The following is a 25,498-nucleotide window of genomic DNA, read 5'->3' on the forward strand; positions in this document are numbered from 1 at the left end:
CTTTTTCAAGGCTACACTGTAGACAAAAAAGTGGAAAATCCAATTAGGAGAAAAGTAAAACCAGAGCGGTATCACAAATAAGTGCGTAGTGAAGTTTCTTGTTCGGATGTCACAAGGTAATGGCCCTGAAAGTTAGTTAATGCCGAGTGTGCTGCAAGAGGTGGAATCCAAAGAACCTTGGTAAGTCCTCCACGCTAAGTTAGCGTGCGTGCTATCAATTCTGAACAGTGTCACTGTGTGACGAAACACGTGTTGGCTGTGCTTATCGACCTACAACTATTGATACGAATAAATATCCTTCTGAACGACGAGGAGGAGTACTGTATTATTCATCAACGGATTTGACTTCCCAAAGCTTACATCTGTACGTCAGTATTGTACAGGCTCTGTGTGTGCTGTGGTCGTATTTACCTATTTCACATGGTGTATACTTGTATACACTTCTTTGTGCCTTGGGGTAGTAGGGCACCTGACCACCTGCACCGCTTGCGAACATATTGTATGCACTAAGTTTGGACACCACTGGGAGGTGCAGTGGCTTATGCCATTACTACCTAAATTCATTGGTTTAATTTGAAATCACACACATGCCTGCAACATGCCATTTCTTGTTCTTTTATCTTAAGGACAGCCTCCTGGCTGTTTGGAAGTTTACTAATAGTCATAATTACGTGTGCAGGGCTGCATGCGTCACCTTAAAGCCCAATCACAGCAAAACGATTATACACAAAAGTCAGTCATCCACAGTGGTATTTACCACCTTCAAACCGGGAAACAGGAAAGGGAAAACGTCCACATGGGAAGATATTGAGTCTGAGTGGCCTTGTGTAACCTTTATTCTCACTTTATCCCCTGATATTGTGATACTGATTGATTTAGTGGTAAGTCTTAAAGTCCAAGAATGTTGCTTGAGCGAGTCCATCTGCTGATTATGGCCATTTTCTATTTTTATCACAATTTCAAATTATGAAAAAAAATGTACACTGAGACGAGGACAAACATGCAAACCCTAATTACAAGTGGGTTGCCATTTTCCGACCCCGTTTGAACTGGAATTACGAGTGGGTGGAAGTTACTGCACCCAGTAATTACAGAGTGCATTCAACATCTCATCCTGCCTTCATTTTCAACAAGTACAAAACTGCCATAAATTATCAAGGGAAAAGCGTGTGGAATTTACAGTAGCATGCGGACTTTGGTTCTTTATGCACCAAAATCCGCAGGTTATTCCTCAGCAACGCGTAATAGGAGGTGCCGACTGCTCCAGATAGATAACACACACAGAGGTACTGTTAGTTATCTGATATGAGAAAAAGTGGCTGAATCCCTGCAAAGTCTAACAGAGCAGATCTACCAAATGATGCATGTGTGGGACCATCCGAAGCACGGATTACGTTACCAAGACATACACATGTCTGATTTGCCATCATTACAGCACCTGTGGAGATAAAAGGCAAGTTATTGTTGCCATGTTTTGAGGCCCCTGCCTGGGTAATGTTTACCCAATCCCCTGGCCTCATGTAGGATAATGGGGTACTTTTCTCTAAGTGTTTTCTCTACTTTAATATCCCTTGTAGCAAATACCTCTCCCTTGCTATACATCTATCCATCACTTGTATAAAGGACCATAAAACAATCATTTCATTCGGTTTTTTGAATCCTTACCTAAAGTGTACCCTCAAAGGCAAAGCTGTCCTTTCAGGTTAAGTGTGGACATTTTTACATTTTCAAGATGGAGCCGACGTTACCTACGTATAGTATACCATGCTGTCCTCTAGGGATATACTAGGGTATAAGGACTAACTTATTGCAATTCAACTTAAAATCATCTAAACATTTAGCCCCAGTGTCTAACAATCAAGCCTTTGGAGTTTCTTTCAGTTCTGTGATGGGATAGGACGGAACCTGCTGAGGACGAGGACGTACAGTGGCCATCTACTCCCTGCGCTTGCTCCATTACTGGAAGCAATATCCACAACCAGCAGGCTATGTCTCTCTCGAGTCCGACATCGATGGATTAAAGTCAGGTCACCCGCGTTGAGATGGTCCTTACCATCATCTACAGCCTGAACAGCAGGAAGGCCCCTCTGCTCTGCGTTATGCGAGGTGGGCTTGCCCCTTCGCGATGGCTGGCTTAGGCTGGTGCTTCTGACACTTAGTGGTCATGACAGGGAACAGAGCCCCATCTTTTCTCCATGTCATCAGGGCAGTTATTTCCTGCCAAGGGGCGTGCAGCAGTTTGTGCTGATTTAAAAAGCCACAATCCTCCCCCGCCCCAGATCAATACTCCTCATCGACTCCACAAGCCGCTCTGATAATCTCAGGCTTCCTTTCGGAGACAATTGGATACATCCCCCCCTTTCCTGGGTGCACTGCCCACCACCTACTCTACCCATATTTCTGATAAAGAAGTATTTTCTCTTTGACGCAATCCCAACACCATCTCACCATTCTCTCAATATACTCCCTATCATCTACTACTGACTCAGCTGTAATACGCCTGGGATCAGCCCCTCATTTCCCTCAGCTTATCACCTACCTGTTTCACAGCTAAGATGCACACAAGGCAACCCCCCTGCCATAACGTAGTCACTAATACGCCATTTCCACAGATCACTGCTCATCGCCCGCACTGTGCACAGGTTTGAGGTGCACGAGCTCCCTCTTGGACACAACTTAGACAGCACTTCCTCCCCGGCTGCAGTACATCCACTACCTTCTACTCCTCTCGAAGCTACATAAGCACATGCTTCGCCTTCGAGGCACTCCTGACAATCCCGTGTCATTTCACCGGGACACCAGCTAACCGATGTGATGAGGCCAGCTTTCCGTGGAGCAATCCCACCACCGCACCCTCCATTCAACAGTATTACTTACCCTATAGCCTGCCATCAAAAGGACGATTCTTCTGAGCACGACCTGCCTCCCTTCAGCTATACACTACCTATACCCACCCTACCCGCAGATAAGCGCAGGCCCACCTCAGAAGCAATCTGATAAAGCCTCTCCTTCACCCAGTGCACTCCCCAGCACCCACTGAGGCGTGAAGAGCAAGGGCGTCCATCCTCCCCAGCACCTACTGAAGGTGTGAAGAGCAAGGGCGTCCATCCTCCCCAGCGCACTCCCTAGCACACACTGAGGCGTGAAGAGCAAAGGTGTCCATCCTCCCCAGCGCACTCCCTAGCGCCCACTGAGGCGTGAAGAGCAAGGCCGTCCATCCTCCCCAGCGCACTCCCCAGCACCCACTGAAGGTGTGAAGCGCAAGGGCGACCACCCTCCCCAGCACCCACTGAAGGTGTGAAGAGCAAGGGCGTCCGTCCTCCCCAGCGCACTCCCCAGCGCCCACTGAGGCGTGAAGAGCAAGGGCATCCGTCCTCCCCAGCGCACTCCCTAGCGCCCACTGAGGCATGGAGAGCAAGGGCGTCCATCCTCCCTCGCACCCACTGAGGCGTGAAGAGCAAGGGCATCCGTCCTCCCCAGCGCCCACTGAGGCGTGAAGAGCAAGGGTGTCCGTCCTCTCCAGCGCCCACTGAGGCGTGAAGAGCAAGGGCGTCCGTCCTCCCCAGCGCACTCCCCAGCACCCACTGAGGTGTGAAGAGCAAGGGTGTCCATTATCCCCAGCGCACTCCCTAGCGCCCACTGAGGCGTGAAGAGCAAGGGAGTCCATCCTCCCCAGCACCCACTGAGGCGTGAAGAGCAAGGGCGTCCATTATCCCCAGCGCACTCCCTAGCACCCACTGAGGTGTGAAGAGCAAGGGAGTCCATCCTCCCCAACACACTCACTAGCGCCCACTGAGGTGTGAAGAGCAAGGCCGTCCATCCTCCCCAGCGCACTCCCTAGCACCCACTGAGGCGTGAAGAGCAAGGGCGTCCATCCTCCCCAGCGCACTCCCTAGCGCCCACTGAGGCGTGAAGAGCAAGGGCGTCCATCCTCCCCAGCACCCACTGAAGGTGTGAAGAGCAAGGCCGTCCATCTTCCCCAGCGCACTCCCTAGCACCCACTGAGGCGTGAAGAGCAAGGGCGTCCATACTCCCCAGCGCACTCCCTAGCGCCCACTGAGGCATGGAGAGCAAGGGCGTCCATCCTCCCTCGCACCCACTGAGGTGTGAAGAGCAAGGGCGTCCATCCTCCCCAGCGCCCACTGAGGCGTGAAGAGCAAGGGCGTCCATCCTCCCCAGCGCCCACTGAGGCGTGAAGAGCAAGGGCGTCCATCCTCCCCAGCACACTCCCTAGCGCCCACTGAGGCGTGAAGAGCAAGGGCGTCGGTCCTCCCTAGCGCACTCCCCAGCACCCACTGAGGCGTGAAGAGCAAGGGCGTCCGTCATCCCTAGCGCCTACTGCGATGTGAAGAGCAAGGGCGTCCATCCTCCCCAGCGCACTCCCTAGCACCCACTGAGGTGTGAAGAGCAAGGCCGTCCATCATCCCGAGCGCACTCCCTAGCACCCACTGAAGGTGTGAAGAGCAAAGGAGTCCATCCTCCCCAGCGCACTCCCTAGCACCCACTGAGGCGTGAAGTGCAAGGGCGTCCATCCTCCCCAGCGCACTCCCCAGCGCCCACTGAGGCGTGAAGAGCAAGGGCGTCCGTCCTCCCCAGCGCACTCCCCAGCGCCCACTGAGGCGTGAAGAGCAAGGGTGTCCGTCCTCTCCAGCGCCCACTGAGGCGTGAAGAGCAAGGGCGTCCGTCATCCCTAGCGCTGTCACGACTCACGTGCTGCTTGCGCCTGGAATTTGCAGATCGGGTGGCGTGAATCTTCAATGTTCGACTTTGGCCCAAAAAGGGGCGACTCTTTCTGGTAGCCACGGTGCTGTAGGCAATGGAGACACCAAGAACAGACCGTGCCCTTCAGAAAGTAGCGCCAGAGGGAAAAAAACCCTTAAAAAGGGGAAAAAACCTCCAAACAGGAAGACTCCTGGAGAAAAAACAAGAACAAACAAACAGGAATCCAAAAGAAGCAAAAATCAGAAAACACAGAATGCTGAGTCCAAAACCAAAAGGCAAGGAAATCAGGAGCGAAGACACTAACTGAGCAGAAAGTGTTGCAGCGCAAAGAAGGAGGAAAAACACAGCCCTTATATACCAAAAAACAGGAAGTGACCCACAGGAAGAAAAAGGACACCATCTTGCATAGGGAAAAGTAGATAGAATAGACTGGAGCAGAAACCATAGAGAATAGGGAAGGAGGAATGCTGGGAAGACAGAGGTAACCTGGGAAGGGGAAAAGACATAAAGGACAGAGGAGAAAACAGCCCCAAAAAGGAAGAAAGACAGAAAAGAAGAAAGAGGAGCCCCAAACAGGTAAGAGGGGTCAGGACACCCCAACAAGACGGGGGGAGAGCGCAGCGCGAGGCCCCTAGTAAGTCCTGGGGCCTCGCAGGGTGCAAGAAAGGCTCGGGGCGCGCCGCGTCTTAGAGACGCGAAGCGCGGCCCGAGCCGAACGCGCGGCTTGTGCCGAACGCTCGGCTCGCGCCGCGCGGTGCGGCGCGACAGTAGGCCCCCCTCCCGAAGGCCCTGGTTTGAAAGGAAATAAACGGTGAAAGCGTTGAATCAGAAGAGGAGCGTGAACGGAAGAGGCATCTTCCCATGAACATTCACTGAGAGGATAACCCTTCCAATGAATCAGATACTGAAGTCGTTTATGAAAAAGACGAGAGTCACAAATTTCCTGCACTTCATATTCAGGAGCATCATCCACAAGGACAGGAGGTGGACAAGGAAACTGACGTGAGTAAGGATCAGGCACATAAGGTTTAAGCTGAGAAACATGAAAAACCGGATGGATCTTCCATGTATGGGGTAAGTGAAGACGGACAGTGACAGGATTGACCAACTGGAGAATACGGAAAGGCCCATAGTAACGAGGTGTGAATTTGTTTTGAGAGAGACGTGAGGGCAAGAATTTGGAGGAGAGCCAGACTTTATCTTGCAGATGATAATTTGGATTGGTTGTACGTCTCTTGTCTGCAGCCTTCTTCATATACCTCTTGGTATGTAACAAATTAGATCGAATTAGTTTATGGAGTTGGAGAAGGCGTTTGGAGAAATAGTTAATAGCAGGTAGAGGAGAGTTGGATTGCGGAGAAGTAGGGAAAGAGGTAGGATGAAAACCATAGGAACAGAAAAAGGGGGTGACCTTGGAGGCACTATGGACTGAGTTATTGTAGGAAAACTCGGCTAAAGAGAGGTAAGTGCTCCAGTTACTTTGGGTAGAATTGCAAAAGCATCGAAGATATTGCTCTAGTCCTTGATTCAGACGCTCAGTCTGTCCGTTGGTCTGAGGATGGAACCCTGAAGACAGGGCTCTATTTATATTCAGGGTTTTACAAAAATGCTTCCAAAATCGGGAGATGTACTGAGGTCCTCTATCAGATATTATGGTATGCGGAAGTCCATGGAGACGGAAGACATGATCTATGAATATTTGACTTAGTTCTTGAGAAGTAGGCAGCTTTTTTAGGCCAGTGAAATGAGCCATCTTTGTGAAAGAATCCACTGTGACCATGATAACCCGGTTTCCTGCTGATGGTGGGAGCGAACACATAAAATCAGTAGAGATAGTATGCCATGGGGCCGATGGAACAGGCAAAGGCTGTAATAATCCTGCCGGTCTGGTGTGAGGTATTTTGACTTGGGCACATATGGGACAGGCCTGAACGTATTTTTCCACATCCAGTTTCCAGGTAGGCCACCAGAAAAATCGTGAAAGTAATTCTTGTGTGGCTTTGATGCCTCTGTGACCAGCTACAGGGGAATCATGGCACATTTGTAATGCTTTCTTTTGCACCTTGTTTGTAGGGAGGAATATCAGGTCTTGGTAATAAAAATATCCTTGTTTCTTGTACAATAACGGTCTTAGTTCTTCTATGTCATGGTCCGATCGATTGGCGTATTCTTGTTGTACTTCTTCCAGGAAAGACTGAGCCACTCCAATGATCTTACTGGGTTCTAGAAGATACTGGGATGAGGAAGGAGAACACTCTGGATATCGGCGAGACAGAGCATCAGACAGGATGTTTTGAGACCCTGGAATATATGTAATATAAAAATCGTACTGACTGAAGAAAAAGGCCCAGCGGGCCTGACGACTATTCTGACATACAAAATTTCTTAAACATTGTAAATTACGGTGGTCTGTCCTCACCTCAAATGGTTCCTTGGAACCCATCAGAAACTGTCTCCACTCAAGGCAGGCTGTTTTCAGAGCCAATAATTCCCTTTCAAGTACGGAATAATGTTGTTCAGCTGTGGAAAGGATATGAGACAAATAGAAGACAGGATGTTCAAGGCCATCATCCTCTTGTCGTTGGAGTAAGACAGCTCCGATGGCTCTCTCAGAAGCATCAGTTACTACTATAAATTGCTTGGTGGTATCTGGATGTCTTAAGATGGGGGCTTGGGTGAAGGCTCTCTTTAAGCTTTGAAAGGCTGCTTCAGCAGCCTCAGTCCAGACAAACCCCTTCTTTAAATTGTCCTTCTTTAAGGTGTGAGTTATGTGGCTAGTCTGACTGGCAAAGTCTAGAATGAATTGTCGATAGAAGTTTGCTAAACCTAGGAAACATTGTGTTTCTTTTATGGCAGAAGGAGAAGGCCACTCTAGGATAGCTTGTACCTTTTCTTGATCCATAGCTATGCCGGTGGGACTTAAATGATAGCCCAGATATTTGACTTCCGTCATGTCGAACTCACATTTCTCTGGTTTGCAAAATAGTTGATGATCACGAAGTCTTTGAAGAACTTGTTTCACATGGGAAGTATGGAGTTCAGGATTTCTAGAATAAATAAGAATGTCGTCTAGGTAGATCACGACTGTCTGATTCAGTAGGTCTGAAAACACTGAGTCCATAAATCTCTGGAAGATTGCGGGGGCGTTAGTAAGACCAAACGGCATAACCCTATATTCAAAATGGCCAAATGGGGTCCTGAATGCTGTCTTCCATTCGTCGCCTTCTCTTATGCGTAAAAGGTGGTAGGCTCCTCGTAAATCCAATTTAGTAAAACGTTGGGCCCCTCTGATTGCTTCCAGAATGTCCCTGATGAGAGGCAAAGGATAACGATCTTTAATGGTAATTTTATTCAGACCTCGAAAATCCAGGCACGGACGAAGATCCTTAGTCTTCTTGGGCACAAAAAAGAGAGGGGCCCCAGCCGGAGACGACGATGGAACAATAAGACCATTCTGTATATTTTCGTCCAGATACTCCTTTAGAACTTCCTTTTCGGGTTCCGTGAGGGAGTACATCCTCCCAAAAGGAACAATTGTGCCGGGTTCCAAAGGAATTGCACAATCGTATTCTCGATGTGGAGGTAGCACAGGTTTTGACGGTTTTTGGAAAACATCCTGAAACTCCAAATAGTGGTCTGGGATCCCTTGGACCGTATTAATGGACATACCAGTGGCACCTTCAGTAGCTAAGGATCTTTTCGGAGACCAATATTTGTCGGAAGTAAAACAGTTCTCATGACAAAATTGCGAAGACAAAGAGACTGTCCGGGTAACCCAATTTATATATGGGTTATGTCTGATGAGCCACGGAATTCCAAGAATGATGGTATGGTTAGGGGACGTAATAAGATCGAAGGAGATGTGTTCTTGATGGTTTCCCACCTGTAGACTTAACATCAGGGTAGTGGTGTCTACAGGACCAGAGGATATCAAAGATCCATCCACAGTGTGTACCTGTTCGGGTACTTCTTTTGCTTGAGTAGGAACTAGTTTAGCAGCAGCCCACGTCTTGTCCATGTATATACCACTAGCACCACAATCTAGTAATGCCATAGTCTTTTCTTGACGACCGTCAGGAAGTTGTAACAGGACAGGAAAGATGAACAAGGCAGTTGTATTGTCATTAAAGGAGCTGATGGAAGGTATAGCTGTAGATCCCGTCCCCTCCCTTCTTACAGAGGACGGGAGGTGGCGTTTCCCGAAGGCCTGGACGGACGTACTGGACAGGTACGGAGCATGTGACCAGCAGAACCACAATACAGGCACAACCCTCTCTTGCGTCTGTCTTCTCGTTCACTAGCAGAGAGCGGACCTCGGGTAGTATCCACCTGCATGGGTTCCCCTTCGGTGCCTCTAGCAGGAGTGCGAGGTTCCTCGGAACGCTGCAGGTATGCACGTGAGCTACTTGGCTGGGCAAACCCTCTACTCCTTTTCTTCTCCGATCTCCGTTCCTGAAGACGATATTCGATGGACAGTGCTTGATCCATCAGGCCACGAAGATCTTCCGCTCTGGTAGAATGCACTAGTTCATCCTTTATTTCTTCTTTGAGCCCTCTACGAAATAATGTTACCAGAGTACGTTCCACCCAAGTGGTCTCTGCCGCCAGCTGACGAAAACGGGTTATATATTGCAGGACGTCTTGGGAGCCTTGTTGGATGTCGCACAAGGCTTCTTCAGCGGAGGCTTCCAATCCCGGACGACTAAACATCTGTTTGAAGCGACTCACAAAGGCGGAATAGTCTGACAATACAGGGTCGTTGGAGGACACCATCGGGGTTGCCCAGGCCAAGGCTGGACCGGATAAGGCACTGATAAGATAACCCACCTTGGTCCTGTCGTGGGAGAATTGAGTAGGTCGGAAGGCGAAATACACCGTTAAAGCATCCAAGAACTCGCGAAGCTTGGTTGGTTCCCCAGAGAAACAAGGGGTAGAAGCGGAGATTGTCGGAACATCACTGGTACGGAGGGCCAAAGCCTGTCGTAACGCAGCATTTTCGTTACGTAGTTGTTGCAATTCCTGGGCTTGTTGCTGAATCGTGGTCAACAGAGATTGCTCCGGATCTGCAGCAGCCGCCACTGTATTATCCATGGTGTTTGAGGACGTCGGAATGGTTTGGCGCTGCAATCTGTCACGACTCACGTGCTGCTTGCGCCTGGAATTTGCAGATCGGGTGGCGTGAATCTTCAATGTTCGACTTTGGCCCAAAAAGGGGCGACTCTTTCTGGTAGCCACGGTGCTGTAGGCAATGGAGACACCAAGAACAGACCGTGCCCTTCAGAAAGTAGCGCCAGAGGGAAAAAACCCCTTAAAAAGGGGAAAAAACCTCCAAACAGGAAGACTCCTGGAGAAAAAACAAGAACAAACAAACAGGAATCCAAAAGAAGCAAAAATCAGAAAACACAGAATGCTGAGTCCAAAACCAAAAGGCAAGGAAATCAGGAGCGAAGACACTAACTGAGCAGAAAGTGTTGCAGCGCAAAGAAGGAGGAAAAACACAGCCCTTATATACCAAAAAACAGGAAGTGACCCACAGGAAGAAAAAGGACACCATCTTGCATAGGGAAAAGTAGATAGAATAGACTGGAGCAGAAACCATAGAGAATAGGGAAGGAGGAATGCTGGGAAGACAGAGGTAACCTGGGAAGGGGAAAAGACATAAAGGACAGAGGAGAAAACAGCCCCAAAAAGGAAGAAAGACAGAAAAGAAGAAAGAGGAGCCCCAAACAGGTAAGAGGGGTCAGGACACCCCAACAAGACGGGGGGAGAGCGCAGCGCGAGGCCCCTAGTAAGTCCTGGGGCCTCGCAGGGTGCAAGAAAGGCTCGGGGCGCGCCGCGTCTTAGAGACGCGAAGCGCGGCCCGAGCCGAACGCGCGGCTTGTGCCGAACGCTCGGCTCGCGCCGCGCGGTGCGGCGCGACAAGCGCACTCCCCAGCACCCACTGAGGAGTGAAGAGCAAGGGCGTCCGTCATCCCTAGCGCCTACTGCGATGTGAAGAGCAAGGGCGTCCATCCTCCCTAGCACCCACTGAGGCGTGAAGCGCAAGGGCGTCCATCCTCCCCAGCGCACTCCCTAGCACCCACTGAGGCGTGAAGCGCAAGGGCGTCCATCCTCCCCAGCGCACTCCCTAGCACCCACTGAGGCGTGAAGCGCAAGGGCGTCCATCCTCCCCAGCGCACTCCCTAGTGCCCACTGAGGCGTGAAGCGCAAGGGCGTCCATCCTCCCCAGCGCACTCCCTAGCACCCACTGAGGTGTGAAGAGCAAGGGCGTCCAGTCTCCCCAGCGCACTCCCCAGCACCCACTGAGGTGTGAAGAGCAAGGGCGTCCATCCTCCCCAGCACCCACTGAGGCGTGAAGAGCAAGGGCGTCCATCCTCCCCAGCGCACTCCCTAGCACCCACTGAGGCGTGAAGAGCAAGGGCGTCCATCCTCCCCAGCGCACTCCCTAGCACCCACTGAGGTGTGAAGAGCAAGGGCGTCCATCCTCCCCAGCGCACTCCCTAGCACCCACTGAGGTGTGAAGAGCAAAGGAGTCCATCCTCTGCGAGGCTACTGCTTGTGTCATGTCAGAGGCAGAAGCTCAGACTCCACTCTGGGTATCCACAATACCACACATATCATTACCCAGGGACATCAAGGCCTGGTGGATCTCCTTCATCACGCTCCGGTACAGATCCCGCTGCCATTCGTGCAGAAGCTTCCACTCCTCTTTGGAGAAACAGGTGGAGACGTCGAAAGAAACCTGCAAATGGGCAGAAAGGTTGCAAGGCTTAGCATCGATATTCATTCAGTCCACTGCACAGCTAGCTTACATTACAACTCCGTTCAGTGACCAGTGCACAACTTACATTACAACTACATTCAGTGACTCTATTGCACAGCTAGCTTACATTACAACTACATTCTGTGACGAGTACACAACTGACAACTCCATTCTGTGACCAGTGCACAACTTACATTACAACTACATTCAGCGACACTAGTGCACAGCTAGCTTACATTACAACTACATTCTGTGACGAGTACACAACTGACAACTCCATTCTGTGACCAGTGCACAACTTACATTACAACTACATTCAGCGACACTAGTGCACAGCTTACATTACAACTCCGTTCAGCGACTAGTACACAACTTACATTACAACTCCGTTCAGCGACCCTAGTGCACAGCTTACATTACAACTACATTCAGCGACCCTAGTGCACAACTTACATTACAACTACATTCAGCGACCCTAGTGCACAACTTACATTACAACTACATTCAGCGACCCTAGTGCACAACTTACATTACAACTACATTCAGCGACCCTAGTGCACAGCTTACATTACAACTACATTCAGCGACCCTAGTGCACAGCTTACATTACAACTCCATTCTGTGACCAGTGCACAGCTTACATTACAACTCCATTCTGTGACCAGTGCACAGCTTACATTACAACTCCATTCTGTGACCAGTGCACAAGTTAGATTACAACTACATTCAGCGACCCTAGTGCACAGCTTTCATTACAACTCCATTCAGTGACTCTAGTGCACAACGTACATCACAATTACAATCTGTGACACTAGTGCACAACTTACAACTCCATTCTGCGACTCTAGTGCACAACTTAAATTACAACTACATTCTGTGACCAGAGCACAACTTAAATTACAACTACATTCTGAGACCAGTGCACAACTTAAATTACAACTACATTCAGTGACTCTAGTGCAAAACTTACATTACAACTACAATCTGTGACTCTAGTGCAAAACTTACATTACAACTACAATCTGTGACTCTAGTGCACAACTTAAATTACAACTACAATCTGTGACTCTAGTGCACAACTTAAATTACAACTACAATCTGTGACTCTAGTGCACAACTTAAATTACAACTACATTCTGTGACGAGTGCACAACTTAAATTACAACTACATTCTGTGACGAGTGCACAACTTAAATTACAACTACATTCTGTGACTCTAGTGCACAGCTTACATTACAACTACACTGAGCAACTAGTGCACAACTTACATTACGATTCCAAACAGCACTCTAGTGCAAAACTTAAATTACAGCTACATTTAGTGACTTTAATGCACAGCTTACAGTACAACTGCATTTAGGGTCTCATTATGAACACGGCGGGATTCCCTGCCGTGTTCATGCTGGCGGTCTAAACACAGACTGCCAGCCCCCAGAAGACCCCGCCGGCCTTATAATAGACATTCCACTGGGCCGGCCCCGAATGCTGGGCCAGGACATTGCCGATGGCTCCACATGGAGCCGTCGTCAATGTCGCAGTGCGGCGGGTGCAGCAGCACTCGTCGCGGGCAGTGACCTGCACGACGGGGCTGTGCACGAGGGCCCCTGCACTGCCCATGCCAAGATCATGGGCAGTGCAGGGGCCCCCAGAGCACCCCTTCCGCCAGCCTTTCCCTGGTGGGGTAAACCGCCATGGAAAGGCTGGAGGAACAAGGGTTCTCTATCTGGAGGAAACTCCGCCATCATCAGGCTGCCTGGCAGCGGAAGCCTGGGGGTGGCGGAGAGCCGCCTGTGGCGGTCTTCTCTTGTTTGTTATATGGCGGTCCAGACCGCCATGCCGGTGGCGGTAATTTCCACCGCCATGTTCATAAGGAGGCCCTTAGTGGCTGTAATACACAACTTACATTACGACACTCAGTGTCTCATACTATATACTAATCAACCAGACATACTCTTCCTACCTGAAACTTTGTTTTGCTTTTGTTTGCTAAGAAGCTACAGGGACATTGGTTCTATCGCACTCTATGCTATCAAAGTGTGCGCTTTCACTGTACGCAACTCCATGCCAGTCCACTCTGCGCAGCTCCACTGTGTGCCACTTCACTCCATGCCACGACACTGTATGCTATTACACTGTACGCAACTCCATGCCAGTCCACTCTGCGCAGCTCCACTGTGTGCCACTTCACTCCATCCCACGACACTGTATGCTATTACACTGTACGCAACTCCATGCCAGTCCACTCTGCGCAGCTCCACTGTGTGCCACTTCACTCTATGCCACGACACTGTATGCTATTCCACTCTACACAACTGCAGTTTACACCACGACACTGTATGCTATTACACTGTACGCAACTCCATGCCAGTCCACTCTGCGCAGCTCCACTGTGTGCCACTTCACTCCATGCCACGACACTGTATGCTATTACACTGTACGCAACTCCATGCCAGTCCACTCTGCGCAGCTCCACTGTGTGCCACTTCACTCCATGCCACGACACTGTATGCTATTACACTGTACGCAACTCCATGCCAGTCCACTCTGCGCAGCTCCACTGTGTGCCACTTCACTCCATGCCACGACACTGTATGCTATTACACTGTACGCAACTCCATGCCAGTCCACTCTGCGCAGCTCCACTGTGTGCCACTTCACTCCATGCCACGACACTGTATGCTATTACACTGTACGCAACTCCATGCCAGTCCACTCTGCACAGCTCCACTGTGTGCCACTTCACTCCATGCCACGACACTGTATGCTATTACACTGTACGCAACTCCATGCCAGTCCACTCTGCGCAGCTCCACTGTGTGCCACTTCACTCCATGCCACGACACTGTATGCTATTACACTGTACGCAACTCCATGCCAGTCCACTCTGCACAGCTCCACTGTGTGCCCCTTCACTCCATGCCACGACACTGTATGCTATTACACTGTACGCAACTCCATGCCACTCCACTCTGCACAGCTCCACTGTGTGCCACTTCACTCCATGCCACGACACTGTATGCTATTACACTGTACGCAACTCCATGCCAGTCCACTCTGCACAGCTCCACTGTGTGCCACTTCACTCCATGCCACGACACTGTATGCTATTCCACTCTACACAACTGCAGTTTACACCACGACACTGTATGCTATTACACTGTACGCAACTCCATGCCAGTCCACTCTGCGCAGCTCCACTGTGTGCCACTTCACGCCACGACACTGTATGCTATTACACTGTACGCAACTCCATGCCAGTCCACTCTGCGCAGCTCCACTGTGTGCCACTTCACTCCATGCCACGACACTGTATGCTATTACACTGTACGCAACTCCATGCCAGTCCACTCTGCGCAGCTCCACTGTGTGCCACTTCACTCCATGCCACGACACTGTATGCTATTACACTGTACGCAACTCCATGCCAGTCCACTCTGCGCAGCTCCACTGTGTGCCACTTCACTCCATGCCACGACACTGTATGCTATTACACTGTACGCAACTCCATGCCAGTCCACTCTGCACAGCTCCACTGTGTGCCACTTCACTCCATGCCACGATACTGTATGCTATTACACTGTACGCAACTCCATGCCAGTCCACTCTGCGCAGCTCCACTGTGTGCCACTTCACTCCATGCCACGACACTGTATGCTATTACACTGTACGCAACTCCATGCCAGTCCACTCTGCACAGCTCCACTGTGTGCCACTTCACTCCATGCCACGACACTGTATGCTATTACACTGTACGCAACTCCATGCCAGTCCACTCTGCGCAGCTCCACTGTGTGCCACTTCACTCCATGCCACAACACTGTATGCTATTACACTGTACGCAACTCCATGCCAGTCCACTCTGCACAGCTCCACTGTGTGCCACTTCACTCCATGCCACGACACTGTATGCTATTACACTGTACGCAACTCCATGCCAGTCCACTCTGCGCAGCTCCACTGTGTGCCACTTCACTCCATGCCACGACACTGTATGCTATTACACTGTACGCAACTCCATGCCAGTCCACTCTGCGCAGCTCCACTGTGTGCCACTTCACTCCATGCCACGACACTGTATGCTATTACACTGTACGCAACTCCATGCCAGTCCACTCTGCACAGCTCCACTGTGTGCCACTTCACTCCATGCCACGACACTGTATGCTATTACACTGTACGCAACTCCATGCCAGTCCACTCTGCACAGCTCCACTGTGTGCCACTTCACTCCATGCCACGACACTGTATGCTATTACACTGTACGCAACTCCATGCCAGTCCACTCTGCACAGCTCCACTGTATGCCACTTCACTCCATGCCACGACACTGTATGCTATTACACTGTACGCAACTCCATGCCAGTCCACTCTGCACAGCTCCACTGTGTGCCACTTCACTCCATGCCACGACACTGTATGCTATTACACTGTACGCAACTCCATGCCAGTCCACTCTGCACAGCTCCACTGTGTGCCACTTCACTCCATGCCACGACACTGTATGCTATTACACTGTACGCAACTCCATGCCAGTCCACTCTGCGCAGCTCCACTGTGTGCCACTTCACTCCATGCCACGACACTGTATGCTATTACACTGTACGCAACTCCATGCCAGTCCACTCTGCGCAGCTCCACTGTGTGCCACTTCACTCCATGCCACGACACTGTATGCTATTACACTGTACGCAACTCCATGCCAGTCCACTCTGCGCAGCTCCACTGTGTGCCACTTCACTCCATGCCACGACACTGTATGCTATTACACTGTACGCAACTCCATGCCAGTCCACTCTGCACAGCTCCACTGTGTGCCACTTCACTGTATGCTATTACACTGTACGCAACTCCATGCCAGTCCACTCTGCACAGCTCCACTGTGTGCCACTTCACTCCATGCCACGACACTCTATGCTATTACACTGTACGCAACTCCATGCCAGTCCACTCTGCACAGCTCCACTGTGTGCCACTTCACTCCATGCCACGACACTCTATGCTATTACACTGTACGCAACTCCATGCCAGTCCACTCTGCACAGCTCCACTGTGTGCCACTTCACTCCATGCCACGACACTGTATGCTATTCCATTCCACACCCCACTCTACTCTATTCTACTTGTCACTATTTCACTGTACTCCATTCAACTGCATGCTATTCCACTCTATGTGCACTCAGACACCACCCCACTGTGCAGCACTCAGACACCACCCCACTGTGCAGCACTCAGACACCACCCCACTGTGCAGCACTCAGACACCACCCCACTGTGCAGCACTCAGACACCACCCCACTGTGCAGGACTCAGACACCACCCCACTGTGCAGGACTCAACTAACTGCTGAGTTTACTCGACTCTAAGCCTCGCCACTCTAATGCCCACCACGCTCTGTCACTTCACTGTACGCCACGCCACAAGAAAAACAAAAGGTTATAGTTAAGAAAATGTTATTTATTCTTTCTATACAAAACAAACTACACAAACATTAGATATTCTAAAGTTATAGTTGTACTTTAAATGTATAATTTACGCACCATCTTCAAATTATTATAACTCCCACATCTCTAAATACAGTTCAGTGAACTTGGAAGCCACAGGACACTAACTATAAATTGTGTCTTCTCCACGCACTGCTTATACCCTTTTGTATTACTTATACCATCTGAAATTATAGCATTTATCCCAACACTTATGATACAGCAGATCACATAATTTATCACAATACAATGTATAGTAGAGTGGTGAGCTATACTTAATGTAGCATGGCTGAGTTCAGTACACTTTAAATGGAGGTTTACATGTTACAATAATTTGAGAGTAATGTCTGAATTATAAATTTAAGGTACAACTATAACTTGAGCATATCTAATCTTTGTATAGTTAGTCTGCTGTGTATAGAAGGAATAAATAAAGCTATTGTGATTTAACCCCTTCGCTGCCAGGCCTTTTCCCCCTCTTGTGCTGAGCCTTTTTTTGGCTATTTGGGGCAGTTCGCGCTTAGGCCCTCATAATTTTTTGTTCTCATAAGCTACCCATGCCAAATTTGCGTCCTTTTTTTCCAACATCCTAGGGATTCTAGAGGTACCCAGACGTTGTGGGTTCCCCAGAAGGAGGCCAAGAAATTAGCCAAAATACAGTGAAAATTTAGTTTTTTTCAAAAAAATTGGAAAAAAGGGCTGCAGAAGAAGGCTTGTGGTTTTTTCCCTGAAAATGGCATCAACAAAGGGTTTGCAGTTCTAAAATCACCAGCTTCCCAGCTTTCAGGAACAGGCAGACTTGAATCAGAAAACCCAATTTTTCAACACAATTTTGGCATTTTACTGGGACATACCCCATTTTTACGATTTTTTGTGCTTTCAGCCAGTCAGTGACAGAAATGGGCGTGAAACCAATGCTGGATCCCAGAAACCGAAACATTTCTGAAAAGTAGACAAAATTCGGAATTCAGCAAGGGGTAATTGGTGTAGATCCTACAAGGGTTTCCTACAGAAAATAACTGGAAAAAAAAAATATTGAAATTGAGGTGAAAAAAAATGCAACTTTTCTCTACGTTTTACTCTGTAACTTTTTCCTGCAATGTCAGAGTTTTGAAAGCAATATACCGTTAGGTCTGCTGGACTCTTCTGGTTGCGGGGATATATAGGGCTTGTAGGTTCATCAAGAACTCTAGGTACCCAGAGCCAATAAATGACCTGCACCCTGCAGTTGGTTTTCATTCTATACGGGGTATACAGCAATTCATTTGCTGAAAGATAAAGAGTAAAAAATAGCTATCAAGAAAACCTTTGTATTTCCAAAATGGGCACAAGATAAGGTGTTGAGGAGCAGTGGTTATTTGCACATCTCTGAATTCCGGGGTGCCCATACTAGCATGTGAATTACAGGCCATTTCTCAAATAGACGTCTTTTTTACACACACTCTTATATTTGGAAGGAAAAATGTAGAGAAAGACAAGGGGCAATAACACTTGTTTTGCTATTCTATGTTCCCCCAAGTCTCCCGATAAAAATGATCCCTCACTTGTGTGGGTAGGCCTAGCGCCCGCGACAGGAAATGCCCCAAAACACAACGTGGACACATCCCATTTTTTGACAAAAAACAGAGGTGTTTTTTGCAAAGTGCCTACCTGTAGATTTTGGCCTCTAGCTCAGCCGGCACCTAGGGAAAGCTACCAAACCTGTGCATTTGTTTAAACTAGACACCTAGGGGAAGCCAAGAGGGGGTGACTTGTGGGGCTCTGAGCAGGTTCTGTTACCCAAAATCCTTTGCAAACCTCAAAATTTGGCAAAAAAAATAAAAAAAACATTTTCCTCACATTCCGGTGAGAGAAAGTTCTGGAATCTGAGAGGAGCCACAAATTTCCTTCCACCCAGCGTTCCCCCAAGTCTCCTGATAAAAATGGTACCTCACTTGTGTGGGTAGGCCTAGCGCCCATGAAAGGAAATGGCCCAAAACACAGCGTGGGCACATCACATTTTTTCACAGAAAACAGAGGTGTTTTTTGCGAAGTGCCTACCTGTGGCTTTTGGCCTCTAGCTCAGCCGGCACCTGGAGAAACCTAGCAAACAAGCACATTTCTGAAAACTAGACACCTAGGGGAATCCAAGATGGGGTGACTTGTGGGGCTCTGACCAGGTTCTGTTACCCAGAATCCTTTGCAAACCTCAAAATGTGGCCCAAAAAAACACTTTTTCCTCTCATTTCGGTGACAGAAAGTTCTGGAATCTGAGAGGAGCCACAAATTTCTTTCCACCCACATTTTTTCACAGAAAACAGAGGTGTTTTTTGCAAAGTGCCTACCTGTGGATTTTGGCCTCTAGCTCAGCCGGCCGGGGGGGGGCAGAAATGGCCTAAAATAAATTTACCCCCCACCCCCCGGGGAGCGAACCTTGCCTACGGGGTCGCTCCCCTTGTGTGACAGCGCAAAAAAAAAGATCCCTGGTGCCTAGTGGTTTCTGCCCCCCTTGGGGGCAGATTGACCTAAAATCGGCCGATCTGCCCCCAAAGCGGGCAGAAATGGCCTAAATACAATTTGCCCCTCCAGGGGAGCGACCCTTGCCTAAGGGGACGCTCCCCATCTGTAAAACAACAACAACAACAACAAAAATCCCCAGTGCCTAGTGGTTTCTGCCCCCCTTGGGGCAGAAATGGCCTAAAATAAATTTGCCCCCCAGGGAGAACGACCCTTGCCTAAGGGGTCGCTCCCCTTACGTGAAATTCACGAACAAAAAAAAAAAAACTCCCTGGTGGCTAGTGGTTTCTGTCACCCTTGGGGGCAGATTGGCCTCATAAAAATAGGCCAATCTGCACCCAAGGGGGGCAGAAATGGCCTTAAAAAAAAATGCCCCCCCCTGGGAGCGACCCTTGCCCAGGGGTCGCTCCCTCATGCCAATTTCCTTTTTTAAATTAAATCCCTGGTGTCTAGTGGGTGTTTTGACAGCCGGATTGAAAGGCTGCCAAAACGCAGAGAGAGACTTCAAAGGGAAGGAAATAACTTTCCTTCCCTTTGAAGTCTCTTGGCCTCCCCCACGTGATCGGAAGAGAAATGCAAAGCATTTCTCTTCCGATCGCTCTGGAAGCTGAGCTTCCAGTGCGATGGGAGGAGGCCCTGTGACAAACAGCGCGCAATCGCGCGCTGATGTCACAGGGGGCGTGGGGGTGGAAGGGGAAGGGCTTCCCCTTCCATCCCTGCCTTGGGGGGGAACGCCACAGAGGGAGCGCTAGCGCTCCCTCTGGGCTGTGTGTCCAGGACGTAATGGTTACGTCCTGGGCACCGCAGCACTGTGCCTCAGGACGTAACCATTACTTCCTGGGCACAGAAGGGGTTAAAGATGGTGCATATATTTAAGGTATAAGTGTAATTTTTGATTTTCTAATGTTTGGGTACATAAAGTGTGGTTTGTGGAAAAAAAGAAATACATTTTCCTAACTGTAACATATATATTCACAAAAGAAACAAATGTTAAAGGGACGTTATAGTTAGTTGAAAACTTCAGGTAAAACATACCATTTCAAACTTAGAAAACCACTGAAATTCACCATAGTTACTATAACTCGTGCCCTAAAGCATAACTCAGCCGCCACAATGCACAAGTTTGTCATCACCGATGTCATTTGAGTTGTTGCAGTGATGTTATCAATGATGTCATAGAATATGTCATGAGTGAACAACCCTTTTACCTTCAGTTTTTTTTCCAACGAATTTCTGTGTTTTTTTTTTAAATATAAAGTAAGATCTGTGCAGATTCAGCGCCCAACCCCCTTTGACATTTTTTGGGGTTCCATGGATCTGTGGATGCATGTTGACACTCAGTGCAACACCCCTGGGGATTCAGTCCAGATCCCCCAAAAAGCCCCAGGGGTGTTTGGCTGAGCGTCATAGTGACTTCAGAGCTCCACAGTATCTGAATTTTTTTTTATAAAATGTCTTAAACCTTTCTCCTGCCCTCATATCTTATTTTTTTTTGCCTTTTTTTTTTTTTTTTTTAAAGGACTCAGGACAGAGTCCCAAGGTAGTCAGTTTGTGGCAACCTCATCACAACGCGTGGCTGAGTTTGCAGATTCGTGGATTTGTTGTGGATGAGCAGCGGATCATCCCTGGCATGAAATACCTATAAATTTTCAACTTTAATTTGTCAAAAACTAATTAACAGATTTACATCATATCACAAAAAGCAAGGTTTCAGAATCAAGATCTGATTCAAGATCAAGCTTTCTGACAAATTTGGTGCAATTCTGTTCAGTCATTTCACATTATCGATGCTAAATTTTCTTACGGAAAAATTAATGGGAAAATTTGATTTGAACCCCACTCCCTTCACAGATCAGTCCAAACTTTCCAGGAAGGAGCTGACGTGGATGAACTCTTTTCGTTTTGAAAAGTTTCAGGAAGATCAATTAAAACTGCAGCAAAGTTATTAACAAACCAAAAGATATAAATTTTCAATTGAAACGTGGTCCTAAGTGTAACTACCCAGTGGCAACCACCCACTGGAGAAAAACATTTATTTATATATATATATATATATATACACACACACACATACACCCATAGATAGAAGGTAGATAGATACAGAGAAATGTATACAGACAGAGGCAGGCAGACAGACAGAGACAGATATAGGCAGATTGACTGAGAGACAGGGAGATAGAGATAGGCAGATAGACAGAGCTAGAAATAGGCAGATAGACTGAGAGATAGACAGAGATAGAGATAGGCAGATAGACAGAGATAGGCAAATAGAGAGATAGAGATAGGCAGATAGACAGAGACAGAGATAGGCTGAGATAGACAGAGATAGGCTGATAGAGAGACAGAGATAGGCAGATACAGAGAGAGGCAGATACAGAGAGAGGCAGATACAGAGAGAGAGCAATGAGCTTTGCCGCCGGGTAGGGTCGGAGGCCACGGAGGGGGAGCCGGCTGACATCTAAGCCCCCGTGCTGTCCAGGAATATACACGCGACGGAGGGGCTCCGAAATTCTCGGTCTCCGGGCAGGGGCCGGCTCCTTTTACCCTCTGGAGCACCGTAGACTGCTGCGGCCTGGCGCGGCGCGCTGGGCCGCAACCCCTTCTCTCCTGAGGGGAGGAAGGCCCTTGGACAAGGCCGGGTGGCCGGGAGCGTTCTCTCCTTGGTCGCGCGGCGCAACTTGGATCGGTGGCCCTGGAGGGGTTGCCCATTGGACTGGGAGCCTCCTCGCTGCCCAGAAACACCCGTACAGCGGCGGGGCACTCCCGTTTACACCCTCCAGATGAGGGCCGGGTCCTTCAGCGCACCGGGACGCCATAATCGGATGCGACCTGGCGCGGCACGCGGGGTCGCGACCTAGGCCTACATTTCTCTCAGAGGGCGGAGGGCCCTACTGCTGAGCTGGGTGGCCGGGAGTTCTCCCCTGTTGCGCAGAACGGATTGGGAGGTAATCCCAGTTTTAAAACCTGGACCTTCAGGCGAGTGAGGTGAGAGGAGAACGCTCTGCCCCCCTCGTTGCTGGGCCGGAGGGTCAGCGCCCCAACTCATCGCAGCGCACTGCAGCATTGCGGGGGACACCGCAAACATCCTGGGAGAGACAGATGGCGGAGGGGGACGGGGACAAGTGATGGGCGCTGATCCACGATCTGCCCCGGCTTGAGGGACCTTGGATGCCTGGGTGCGGAATTCCCACTGTGATGCGAGAGGCTTGGGACCGAGTTAGCAGAAACTAAGTTAGCAGGGGGACCTAGACGGATCCCATAGGGAGTCTTACTGAAAGTTACCTTCCTCTAGACTCTTAGGGCTTTTGGAGGTAGGTCTGTCTGAGTTAGGAGTGAGATGCACTCCTTGCACCATTTCTTCACAACTGTGCAGCACTTAGTGCCAGTTGCAACGTTTAGGTTTGCGCAACTACGCACGCTGGTCTTTCGCTGCATTGGCAGCAGCCCTGACATTCTGGACACAGGGCATTTGAGCCCCTTTGACTTGGCCATTGGACCAGGGGGTCCTGGTGGTGTATAGGGCGCCAGGCCCCATTGTGTATTTGTGGTGTTAGGAAATGTATTTCTTGTAGTTTGATTTTCAGACCCTGTTCTGGCCACCTCTAAACTGTGATGATTTTGTGGTTGTCGTGCATACTTGGGGTTATGCTAGTGAAATTATGTTCCACCCTGTGCTTTTTGCCCATAATGCAGGTGATACGTAGGAGGTGGGTGGCTAATATTAGACTGTTGAGATTTTGGGCGTATAATGCGTTTGACACCTATTGTGATGCTGTGTTTTGTATGGTTTATATCTCAGGATGACAAGTACAGTGATTTACCTCTTACACCACTCCATCTGCAGTCCTATCTTGTTGAATCAGCCTTGTTCTGAAGGATCAATCTATCCCTAATCGCCTCACTTTCCCGTCTCCTCAATAACTCAGGATCCGTCACCCGACGCCTGGATTTTGTGCCCCCCTCTTGCACTCATTCTTCTCCTCACCACCACCGTCCTAGTAACACCCTTCCCTCATCCCCACCACCCGCCTCCTCCACAATTTCCCAACATGGCCACCGCTCGAATTAAGTCTGGAATTAATTGCTACAAAATCATCTACCCTCCTAACCTGACCAAAACTGCAGCAAAACGTTTCAAGCATAACACCATTTAATGTTTCCCTGATTCCCTTTTTGTCGATCAGTTTTACAATGGTCGGTATGGGGGGCTCAAAAACGATCTAATTTTCTTCACGCACGACATACCCTCTTGGTCTACCAGCTTTTACAATTCCTTTAAAGTCACCTCCTCCTCCTCTATCCCTCATGGGAAACAGCTAAAAATTTCCCCCTCTGCGGGCTTTAACGGCTCCCTCACTATCTCACTCTATAACAACGGCACTGTTATGATACAAGCCAAAGACACCTATCTCTCTCTCTTTGACCGCCTCTTCCCTTCCCTACTCCCCTCCCCTGCGACCGGGCTATCCCTTGACTCTCCATCCAGCTCCACCAATTACTCCCTTTCTCCTCCCTTGACCCCCCCACTCTCCAACAGGCTGCACCCTAGGGAGGCACAGGCCGACCCTCTTCTCTCCCCTCGGACCTCCCCTCCTATTCTTCCCCCCTCACAGTTTGCCTCCCCTCCTATTCTTCCCCCCTCACAGTTTGCCCCTCCCCTCTTCACTTCAGCATTACCTCTAGCTAACACGCTCCTCGTCCATTCTGCACCGTCCCGGCACTCCATTCTCATCTCCTCCCCCCTATCCCTTTCGGCCACCCCCCTCCATAGACCACCTCTCCTCCAGCCCTCTCCCCTTGTCTATGTTCCCTACGTTCCCCTTGTTCCCTCCTCCTCTCTGCTTTTCCACCCACTCCTCCCCTCACTTTGTTCCCCGATTTCCCCACAACTACATTCCATCTCTCTCCCTCCCCACTCTCCTTCAGCAATGCTGTACTACCCCCTTTCCTCCCCGGGTAACCCCTTCCCTCCCTCGGTCCGAGCAGAATCACCTCCTTTCTTCAACTTCCCTTTCTCCCAGTCCCCCTCACTCTGCCTGATACCCGCTCCCTCACAGCCACCTCACTTAGCGACCAGGACCTATCCAACCCCCTCCCCTCCCTTCCTTCCAAACCTCCCTAATCCCTATGACTCCTCCCCTCTCCTTCCGCCCCACCGCCCCACTCCTCTCCTTCCGCCCCACCGCCCCACTCCTCTCCTCTCGCCCCCTAATTTTGCCCTCAAGTCCTATCCTTCTTGCAATGCCAACAACGACAACTCTCCTCTCACCCCTGATGCACCAACTCCTGCTCTCTTCCAAAACCTTTCCCCACCTCTGAACCCTATACCCCTACTCCCCTCCCGTTCCCCCACCTCTCCCTGCCGTACACTGCCTAGTGCACCCCCTCCTGTTTCCTTCGAGCCACCCAACATGCCGTGCTCTCCCTCACTCTCTCTGGAAAATAAGCTAGGCTCTCTAATCACCGCCATCTCCCAACTTGAAGCAACCATTTTAGTTTTAAGCTCCAAGATCTCGACTTTCCCACACACCTCAATTCCTTTGACAACCACTCACCCTTCCACGAGATGCACCTCACCCCCACATCCCATTATAGCTAAGCATAGCCTGTCGTCTGCAAATCCACACAAGCACTCGAATGCCACCCTTCCTTCACTTTCACTTCCCAGTAACCCTGTTATCTACTCCATTCCGACCATCTCCTCTGTCAGAACCACTCGCCCACCTAAATCCCGAGCGCCCTCATATAAGTACAATATCCCTATCACCCCTCATAGCCCAAGTGCCCCCATCACCAAAACAGTTGTGTCAGAGCTGCGCTGTTTGCTCCACAACTGCAGATCTGCAATAAAACACAAACTTGAAATCTCCGATACCATCAACTTGCACAATATTGACATGCTCTTCCTCACAGAGACCTGGTTCAACGATACCTCTCACTCTATGTTTGATCTCCTGGTACCCACAGGCTATTCTATACTTAGAAATGACAGAATTGACAAAGTTGGGGGAGGTGTTGCAGTCATCTTTAGAAACTC

The 25,498-nt window shown here is 49.5% G+C and overlaps 1 protein-coding gene across 5 annotated transcripts in view; it reads right to left on the bottom strand.

Moving 5' to 3' along the window:
• Positions 1-25,498, bottom strand: part of LOC138286725 (zinc finger protein 525-like) — a 128,039-nt gene that overhangs the window by 97,877 nt on the left and 4,664 nt on the right. For all 5 annotated transcript variants that reach the window (XM_069227244.1, XM_069227245.1, XM_069227243.1 and 2 more), the window contains exon 2: positions 11,347-11,464. In XM_069227244.1, coding sequence (XP_069083345.1) covers positions 11,347-11,464 — 118 coding nt within the window. The remainder of the gene's footprint in view (positions 1-11,346; positions 11,465-25,498) is intronic.

Source organism: Pleurodeles waltl, chromosome 3_2, assembly GCF_031143425.1.
Source record: "Pleurodeles waltl isolate 20211129_DDA chromosome 3_2, aPleWal1.hap1.20221129, whole genome shotgun sequence".
NCBI classification, from domain to species: Eukaryota; Metazoa; Chordata; class Amphibia; order Caudata; family Salamandridae; genus Pleurodeles; species Pleurodeles waltl.